This window comes from Pseudopodoces humilis, chromosome 5, assembly GCF_049639895.1.
Source record: "Pseudopodoces humilis isolate 2021_Gansu_Grassland_sample_001 chromosome 5, ASM4963989v1, whole genome shotgun sequence".
In the NCBI taxonomy this organism is placed as follows: Eukaryota; Metazoa; Chordata; class Aves; order Passeriformes; family Paridae; genus Pseudopodoces; species Pseudopodoces humilis.
Genome location: NC_142204.1, coordinates 56,332,799 through 56,343,485, shown reverse-complemented (window position 1 = coordinate 56,343,485; position 10,687 = coordinate 56,332,799). Strand labels below are relative to the sequence as shown.

Genomic DNA, 10,687 nt, shown 5'->3' with positions numbered 1-10,687 from the left:
GAAAACAAGAAATTAATTCACCTGTTCCCATGGGTAGAGTGGTGCTCAGCCTTCCCCAGAAAAGCAGGACTCTCACATCTGATGTTCTCTGGGGAAGATAATCACCATTTCTTCCTCTTTCTTCTTCTTTCCCCAGCTTTATGTGATGAACATGATGCCATATGCTCTGGAATATCACTTGAGTCAGTTGGGGTCATCTGTCCTGGCTGTGTCCCCTCCCAACTCCTTGTGCAGCCCTGGTTTCTGTGCTGGCAGGTGAGATGAGGAGCAGAAAAGGCCTTGACTCTGTGCAAGCACTGCACAGCAATAAGAAAAACATCCCTGTGTTACCAACATAATTTCCAGCACAAATCCAAAACACAGACCCATACTAGCTACTGTGGAAAGATTACCTCTATTTCAGCCAAAGCCAACACACACTGGCAAATAAGGGAGAAGGCAGAGAACTTTAAAATGTTAAAAGAGCTTATGCAAACTACAGACCTTTTGAATATTTTTTCACAAAGGGCACTAGAACATACTTATGACCACAAAGTAGAGAAAAGATGAAATCATGATTCTTTTATAAACTTTGTTGGAAGAGCATCATGCAAAACTTTATATAATTCATTACTTATAAGCTTAGAAATAGGGACAAATCACAGAATTAAAACATGAAAAGTTCTGTGACTGCTAATTCCACTCTAGCCAACGACTCAATTTCTCTTATTTTGGTCAAATCACAGTGTCTGAACATGTGTGTTTATACACCTTCCCTATTTTCAATTTTCTTTTTAATATAGGTTTCATATTCTCCTAAAGACAGCTTTGGAATATAAAATGCATGCTCTGAGCGCTACAATGGAAGAATTAAAGCCATCATTTATTTGTCAATTTAACAGGATAAAATTTGATGAGGGGAGACTGAGGGACTTCCTTGTCTGAAAAAAGAGGCAGCTTTAAGAGAGCTGAACAGCACTTTTCTAATACTAGGGAGAAAGTCATCAAGAAGACAGAGCCAGGCTCATCACAGCAGTTGAAGGCAGGAGGGGAACAGACAATGGATATTCATTGAAATGAGAGTTTTCATAAACAGGATTGCCTAACCAGCTGGATATAAAAATAAATGCTTTCACATTTATAATAATAAATAATAAATGTGGATAACAAAGTCCTGAAGCAGGTTGTCCAAAGAAAGATTTTTTTTTTCCAAGTTTCCATCCTTAGGTGTTTGCCCAACTATATAAATCTCTGAGCAATCTGATTTGATCTCACAACTCCTCCCTGATTTGAGAAGTTTTGCCTAAGGTTCTCTTCAACCTGAGTTAGCCTATAATTCTATGAGTTGCACTGAAAGTCTTCCCCAAATATTTGAAACACATTTTTCTCTCTACAGATTAAGTAAAGATGTTTTGAGCTTTCATTAGAGACGTGTGGAAAATGCTAGTTTGGGTTTCATTGTTTGGTTTGGATTTTAGTGTATGTTGTTTGGGGTTTTCTTAATTTTTTGGTTTGATTTGGTTTTGGTTTTTTTTTTACATTTTTTATTTGCACTGTGAATATTGAGTTTTGCGAGATCAGGTTACCATACTGGTGAATACATGTGATACATTGGATCAGTCAATAACCCCACATTCATGGACAAGCCTCAGAGTTGTGATCACACAAAAGGCACAACTACCAGCAGGCAAAGATATCTTAGATTATTTTGGAAATCCGAGTTTCCTATTGGACAGCAGTTTATGCAAGAACTTTCATGGTGGTGGACAAAAATCTTGTACTGCAGGAGTTTAGGGCACAATCTAAAACAGGACTTTTAGAGCCCAAAGCACAATGGATGGACCAGCAGGGATGGACCTGTAGAAAGAGAAGACAAGAAAGTCTATGTGTTTCTGCTTTCAGCAGTACTAGCAGCAGGAACTGCTGGACTGAGTTCCAGGTAGAACAGCTGATCACTGTCCCTCTCATACTGTTCTGCCACCTTTACAATTTGCTGCTTGAATTGCTGCCAGAGGGAGTCTTCCAACTGAAAGAGAATAGAAGAGGCATTTAAGATCCTAATCCCTGACAGGTGAATACATTTTATATTAAATATTGAAAAGCAGAAGCACTCATGGAAACACAGACCACACCACCAGGAAGTTTATCTTTCATTGAAGCGATCTTCCCTTTGCCCCCCGAAGTAATCCAGGCTAGCTCTGTCGATGGAGGGGTCAGGGAGATCCTTCACGACCAAGAAAAGACCAAAAAGTGCTGCTTCTCCCTCCGGGGTAATGGAGGATGTTTATTTGGCTGGCTTCCAGGGGAGAAGAGACTGGGTTTCTCCTTCCCAGACTTTTTCAAACCTCGGGAGAGGGGCGGGGAGACATATAACACCAACCAATGGGATAACGCTTCAGGGACAGGGAGGGGAGGGGAGGGGAAAAACACGTCACAGAGAAACTAGGTAACTCCCAGAAATATGCACCACCACATCTGCCCCTACTTTGATATATGTAATTAAATGAAAGGTAATGAGCTTATACGACTTACTGACCTGAAGTGGCCCACCAATTCCCATTTGCAGGCTGGTGAGGGTTACTCCGGTCTGTCAACTCTATATGGTTGACATCTGAGGTAGCTGAGATTAGCTTAACTATGCTTCTGTACAGTATTTTGCTTAGCACTCCAAACACTAACACCGATAGCAAAACAATGACTAGCAGTGACAGAATGGTTTTCACTACCGAAGCCCACCACCCCGAGAGTCCCCAGTTTTTAAACAGTCCATTGAACCAGTCACCTGCTTCTTGCTTGACTTGTCCAATCATGCTTTTCATCTCTCGGAGCGTGGCATGGATGTTAGGAGCTTTCAATGTTAGATCCATGCAGCAGAGACCCTCGAACTCCTGGCACTCGTGCCCGTGGAGCAACAGGAGAAAGTCTATTGCAGCACGGTTTTGAAGTGTCGCCTGCCTGGTAATTTCCTCATCTTCTAGGAGGGCACTTATGGCATTAGATGTTAAATTTGCTTGTTTTACCACCCAGCATTCTAGGTGTCCCAACTCACCTAGGGCCTTGGCTGCAGCTACCCAAGGAAGGAAAATGGATGCAGCAATTCTTTTTGATTTGGACCAATGGAAAATCTCTGAGTCACAATTTTCATCTAATTTTGTAACACTTCTCTTTTGAATTTTTTTGGTCAAATTGTTTTTATGGGCCCACTCGCCAATTAATGTTTGATTGGGTGTTAACAGTGATAGACGCCCTATGGTACACGGCCCTCTGAGGAGACGGGATGGAATTCCTGCCCATGCACGGTCCCCACAAATGAGGAACAGTCCTTTGGGGAGGCTTTTGGGATGTGTATGAGCTGAGGAGTGCACCTTGATGTAGCTTAGTACACAGCACCACCTTTTTGCTGTGAATTCTTCTCGATGTTGTACTATATGGCGGAATGTTTCTTTATAAGTCGGAGGACTGACCCTAAAGTGTACACAGTATGATGCTGGGGAGGAACCCAGCAGCTCTAACTCCTGGGGTTCCTGGGTTGCCTTAGGAAAATGGGGCAGCCACTCTTCGACTGGGTTTCTTAACTCTGCTTCTACATGAGTGCTGTGTAGTTTATTACCTGCTTCAGGAGTCAGTGTACTAAAGCTGTGTGTGAATTCATCATGCTGCAAAGGAATTCCTACCAAGCAGGTAGACATAGGATTTTTTGCTGCTGCAGTCAATAGACATATGTTTTCCTGTTGAAGTGTTTGTGCCAGGGTCACCCAGATGTTCTGGCGTGGCTGTGGGACGATCCAGGCTGCTGTCAGGCTGCTCAGTGCGAGCAGGATGACAGCAGGGTTAAGGCTCATTGTACTCTCACTGAAGAATGCTCATTAGCTTATTTTTACCATTTCTTTCTTCATTCACAAGTCCTGTTTAGATGAGGATGTAGGATTTAGATATAGGATTGTAGACTCAGAAGAAATATAAGGAAATTGAACTCTAAATGGAGATAAAGATTTTGTATTTTACTCCAGATTCATCTTGAATCATTGAATAGAGTTGTGCACCCTAATTTGGGAGCACCAAGAAATTTTTAAAGATATGTAGAGGTAACTTGCAGTGAATTTGTAGAGCAAGTATATACTTATGTTGGAGAACATCAAATCACACTCTTTCTATTCTTCTGTCTAGCAGGTATCTAATGGTGCATTACTCCTGCTAGGTGTTTAAGTACATTGTACCCACTGAATACACATGTATTCTCAGTCCCGTGAACACAAATGCCTAGAAGCTGTTTGTAGACAATTTAAAAGTCTGCAGTCCATTAAGGAGTTAGAGTTTTAACACTTCTGAGCTGTGCAAGGACTTTTTTCAAAATCTCAATTTTACATTCACTTGCATAATTTTAAATCCATATTTGGAAGCTTAATTTATTTTTTTTTCTCTGAAGAAACTGAGAAATTATATTCACATCCCAACAGAAATTATAATGATACAGAAATTATAGGGTAAAATGCAGCTGCTGCTCCCTGGATGGATTGCAGTTGGCACAGTTTAGACCTAATCCACAGTGATTCCCCACACCTACAATCTGCTTTTGTAAGAACTTGCTAATGCGGATGGAATGGAGGGTGGTGTGGAGTGGAGACATCAAGTCCGGGCTCTGATGAAATCCTTTCAAGGAGAATTCAGTGGTTCTTTGCAGCTCATAAAGTGGATAGCACCTGTCAGCCAGGGGAGAGAGATGTCCTGCTGCTGAGGCAACAACTGTGGTGAAATCACTCTTCTTGGATGTACTTGGTTATTAGGATAACCTAATAGTAATATTAATGCACACCTCCATCCCAAAATTACTTGCCTTCAAGGTACGACCCCCCTCATTGAGCGTGCACTCCAAATTTCATGGACTATATAAGAGAGAAGGGAGAGAATTTTACACCAACCAGTAACAAAGGTATATATGACTGGAGTCGCTCAAGCACCACCTAAATAAGAAGAAATAGTATAAAAGTAAGTTGAGAGTGGTAATAAAATAGGGAAAACTCTATTATAACCACTGGGATTAGTCAACGGGCTGAACCTGTCTTCTCCCCCATGGGATTGCATAATGGGTGAGAACCACACTGTGTGTGCTGAATATTTTTACTGAGGAATAGAGCTGGTCTGTGTATTGCTTTGAACATAGTTTATCAGCCAGATACTATCCTGAGCAGTCCCCAGACCTTAACCTGTCACAATTTTCTATGAACAAGGAGTATTTAATAAACTGTTAGTTCTAGTCCCTCACTGGTGCTCGCAGTCACCACTAGCTTGTACCATACTCAAATAAAGTGTAAGACCCACTGAGGGGTCATTAAATAAGACCCATGGAGAGATTTCACTTATGCTGTGGGAGTCTGTCACTGACTAAGCGAGTTAAACCACCCTGAGATCCAGCAGTACTGCCCAGTACAGTGTCCCCATGACCGGACACTGACAGCCTGGTTGGCCACAAGAGTCTCACCTTTCATGGGGCACTGAGAGATAAATCACATTCTAAGAGTTAAGGAAATCTCCCCATTTCATGTGGCAAACAAGGAGTTAAAAATCTTTTGGTGAGATATCTTTAACAACATGAAGAGTACTTGGAATTTTTTCTTTTTGTATATAAAAATTAGGATAAAATGTAGCAGAAACTTCCTGATCTTTTTCAAACATGAGAAAATTATTTTGTTGCTTATATACCATGCAGGGTTCATCCTTGAGATAACCATATAACAGTTTATTTTTTATACACAGATAAAAAAATGCATAATCTGTAGAGTTGCCAAATAATATTTTTCAGTGAATTTTGGTAGGATTAACCTCCCAGACATATTAAAATCTCTGAACACCGATTGAAGTTTCACTTGAACCACACAGTACAAGAAAGTCATAAGGAAAAATTAAAACCAAGAGAAAATTCTTCAGCCCTAAACTTAGCAAGGTGAATATATCTTAAGGGTTTTTATCTCAACCCTTAAACGTTTGAGGTATATAGTTTACATTTTCTATTCCAGTAATATTTGAGTTTTTGTATCTTTCATAAATATGTGTAATTTTGAACCCTTAAAGCGACAGGTCATTTTAAAAGTACCGAGTAAAGTTCTTTGTGTAATAGTATCTGATTTTTTAGTCTTTCAGGGTAACTAGGATTTGGATAATATTTAGAACTGTAGGATTGTTGACATTAAGTAGAAAGTAACCTTTATTTTTAAAAAACAATATTTGTATTACAAATGTGCAATTTATATTTGATTTCAGATATTTTCTTTACCTCACTTTAAATTTTTTTTGCCTTTCAAATCCTAAATCTAGAGTTGGTTTCCTGTAGGAATTAATGAATTGAGTTTTCCCCCTGGTTTTAATCTCAGGACCAAAATTAAATTGTGTGATTGGAATTGGCTTCCCATTGAGTTTTATTAGGATGAGTTCTGATTTCTGTGTGAAACCCTGATGTTCTCCCACGTTCAATTGACAGGATGTATATTTTTGTGGCATTTTGTTATCACACAGACTTGTGTTAAACTAATTATAAAGACATATAAGTTTAGATTTATTTTAAGCAAAGCCTCAGAACTATATAAAATGCCCTCTGAAAGTGTACCAGAATTGCTGTGTCTTGGCAGGGGTTGACTGAGGGTATCAGATCTTCTCTGTGGTCACTGCTCCAGGCTGCAGTTTTTTCCATGCCTACTGAGCACAGATAGTGAAGTAGTGGATGAGCACTCTGTCAAAGCATCTACCAGTAGGTGATAAACTGCCTTCCCAGATTGCTGCTGGTTGCCCCTAGGTTTCCCCAGTGCCTTGCAAAGATCTCCTCCAGTACAAAATGTTGGCTGAAATATTCTTGAGACTCAATACACAATAGCTCAAGAAATTCTATGTATAAATTGCACTTCACTTGTGCATTTCCTGATTGCTTATTCACGGTCAAAAATTCATGTTGCTCTTTAGTGGGAAAGAACTTGTGTATCCCTCCCTTCCTTTTCTTTCCCTCTCTACTTTTCCCACCTGCTTAAATTTTTTGTCATTTAAGTCAGCAACAGTAAGGATCATTTCAGACATGATTATCCACATTTATTTTCTTTTGCTGTTTTTTTTTTGTATCTAAAAAAAAAAACCATACTAAGATCACTATTCTGGAGCATGACTAGCATTTGAGAAAGTACAGTACTTAAACAAATTTAAAATAAGGACATCACCAAGGTAAAGCAGAAGAAAACAAAAGAGGCTGTAGTTTAATCCTACTTCCGAGAGATAAATACCTCAGCTTTACAATATTTGTTAAGTTGTTTGCAACCTTAAAGTACCACAGATAAGTCCCCCAACAAAGCCTGAGAAAAAAGAGCTGCCATTGTACATGGCTGTGGCAAACTCTTTTAATATGAAAGAACATTTGAACATAAGTCTCCAGAGTGTCTTTCTCAGAAAGATGTATTGAGGTCACAAAAGAAAGAACTTCAGAAGGAATTATCAAACTTAGAGGAACCTGAACAAGAGATTGAAAGAAATGGTTTCAGGAAATAAATAAAGCAATCAAAGGGGGGCTAATTGTGGCACATGAGAATCCTCTCAGGAGTAGGTGTAAGGATTATGTTTTAGATCTTAAGCTGCAAATGTTGTTGCTTCCAGATATGATTTGCAGCAGTCCTTAAGAAGTGAAGATGACCCAAACAGTTCCAATACTAAGACTTATCCAAGTGATACTTGTACTTTCTCCATAAATGCACCCTGAAACATACAGCCAGAAATTTTACCTATTGAGATATCATATTTCATACACACTTTCCAGACATTTAAAATATTTTGGAGATATTACAATGCCATAGGCACCCACCATCAAAGGTAAATCCCTAACTTTCTGTTTCAGTAATTTGTGTACTTAAATACCTAAACTCATAGTTAGCCACACAGCATATAGCAAGCAGTGAAATAGGATAATTACAGAGTTCAAAGTCTATTATATCTTTGCAGTTCCCAGTAAGTTATTTAAATATTAATCAAGGCTCCATGAGATTAACAAAGGGATAATTCATAAAATATAGTTCTTCCTATAAAGGAGCTATCAAGCATAATATTAATATATTGAAATTATCAATTCAGCAGACAAACACAACAAAAAGAAAAAAGGCAAAAAAGAAAACATTGGTATGACAAATTTATAGCTGTAAAATAACAAAACAGTATGGAGAAGTAGTAATATGAAGATAAAAAATATTAAATGCAAGGAGAAGCAAATATTCTGATCTCATCCAAATTACAATGTCTTTACATGAAATTTAAAGACATTAATTTTCTACAAAGTGTAATACAGAATTTTTACTGGAACATAGATTTAAGTACTTGAGTCAGTAATAAGGGCATCTATATAGAAATATAATAAGATGAGTAGCTTACTAAGTTCCAGTCAAAAAATATTTTAAAATATAGTAAATCCATGTAAACTTTAAACCTTATGTTTTGGAGGTTATTTACATTAAATAACATTAAAGTCTGTTCTACTTACTGAGGTGCTAACTAGATAAATCTCTTTTAACTAAGTGCATTTTCTGTACCTGTGCACTGACTGCACAAGGCAGAATTGTACTAATTTTGCTAAGAAATCATACAGACATAAAGAAGAAACAGATTTGTGAACCTCATCTAGTTTTAAGTGATTTTTTCCTATTCTTGAAACAAATAAACATTTTTCTTGACTATGGCAGAACATTTTAAATTTTCCTATGGATTATACTGTATGTGCCTCATGTCCATGAATAAAATTGGGCTGGAAATTAGAAGAAAGTCTTTCACAAAAGTGTTTATGAAGTCCTAGAACAGTAATCCAGTAGCTGGCTGCTTGGATCGTACTCCAGATACTTTTAAGATGCTTCCATGTTAAGTAATTATGCTGAGTTTATGAGTTCATACCACTGTTTTGCTAGGGAGAGGTATCAAGAGATGTTTTCTTTAAATCAGTGGCAGAAGTTCTCCCCATGCCTGATAGAGCAAATGCCAACTGTCTCCAAGATGGACCTGCCACTGAGCAAGCTCAAATTTACCAGTGACAGATGTCTCCCGTGAGAGGAATCCCAGGCTGGAGCAGGGGAAAGGTCTGAGGAATTCTGAGGAGGAAGGAGCAGCAGAGACAAAATGCCATTAACTGCAAGCCCAGTTTCCTGTCCCCTCACAGTTTGGGACAGAGGAGAGAAGTCTGGAGTCAAGTTGAGCCTGGGAAGAATAGAGGGGTAAGGGAAGGTGTTTTAAGTTTTAGTTCTCATCTCTGATTAACTTAGTCTGATTTGACTGGTAAAAAATTCAACCCATTTCCCCCAGTCTGTTTTGCCAGTGATGGCAACTGCTCAGTGTTCTTATATTATTATTTTCTCTCTAGTCCAGCTGAGGAAGGGAGCGATAGAGCATCTTTGGTGGACACCTTGTGTCCAGCTAGGGTCCATCCCCCAGTGCCAAACTGTTTCTATTGGCAGGCTGAAATTAGGTCTTATACTACCTTCATACTCTTTAGCCAGCTTCTGTATTTCTTCTCTCCTATTGAGTTTTGATATGGTACTGCAAAAGAGTATCTGCATCAGCAATGATGGCATCAATTAAGTAAACCCAAAACTGATAGAGTCATTAGGCTTTTTGTCTTAAGACTCATTTCCTCATGGATTCAAGGCCAATCATCTTCAAATTTTAGAACTGCTCCCCTCATATCCTTGATTCTTGTTAAATATCTTGTCTTTTTCCGTTAAATAGCAAGGAACTTCTGAGCTTGAGGAACCTATTTTCTCACAATTTATGTTAAGAAAAGGAGGCCATGGGTACATGTTCAAGGTCTATAATTTGACAGTTTCAAAACATGCTATATTCCTATTTCACACCTTCCTTTGTTTGTTTTTCCGCTTTAGTTTGTTTGTGGTTTGGGGGATTCTTTTGTTTGTTTTGTTTTATGTCTGGGTTTGCATCGGACTTTTTTCCTAGTACTATTATTTCTGTTTTCCCAAGTCTTATTTCAGAGTTTATATAAATTATGCTGTCACCAAGAGAAGATTTTAACTTTCTGCTGTCCATTAAATCTGAACAACAAAGGATTGAATCTTAATTTAATTCTTGTGCAATGAAATTTCTGTTTGATTAGCAGAAAAGTCTCTGCTGGCACATCTCTCAGGGACATTGTAACAGCCTTCCAACTACATTCTCTTTGTCTGGAAAGGATTCTACTCATTCCAATCTGCATATGTATTCACTGGCTCAGGATATCCCAGACAGGACATTTCCTAATTGGAAGCTGGACTCTTTTTTGGAAGTAATTTCTTTTTTTTCTCATTGTTTCATCAAAAATTGCATCCTAAGCATCTGCTATATAGTATATACTTCCAGTTTCCAACTACTGGTTGTGAGGAAATGCAGAATCAGCTGTACCTCTTGTAGGAGGACTTAGTGTGAGCCACACATCAGTAATGATAACGGGATCATGACTGTATCAAACATAGTTTGTTCAATTCTTTACTCAAATTCAGGATTCAATAATACCTCACTCAATCAGTTGAATAAAAAAAAATCAAATATTTTATACGCTTAGTTCTTTTGGTTGTTTTTCTGTGACACACCACAGAACATTAAATATTTCAGAAATCTTTAAAAAATAATGCTATTTTTTAGGAAATTCAAATAGACTGATAAAAAGAGAAACAAATGCCTTAACATCCCCATCATTTTGCTCCTAAAG

General features: G+C 38.3%; 1 protein-coding gene across 1 annotated transcript; it reads right to left on the bottom strand.

The window, feature by feature from the left end:
- Positions 1 to 1,861: 1,861 nt before the first annotated feature.
- On the bottom strand, positions 1,862 to 3,821 carry LOC148184356 (uncharacterized). The gene is made up of 3 exons (XM_088055707.1): positions 2,530 to 3,821; positions 2,107 to 2,203; positions 1,862 to 2,005 (listed from the first exon to the last, which is right to left on the bottom strand). The coding sequence occupies exons 1-3, from the start codon at positions 3,819 to 3,821 to the stop codon at positions 1,862 to 1,864; spliced, it is 1,533 nt and encodes a 510-aa protein (XP_087911833.1).
- Positions 3,822 to 10,687: the final 6,866 nt, after the last annotated feature.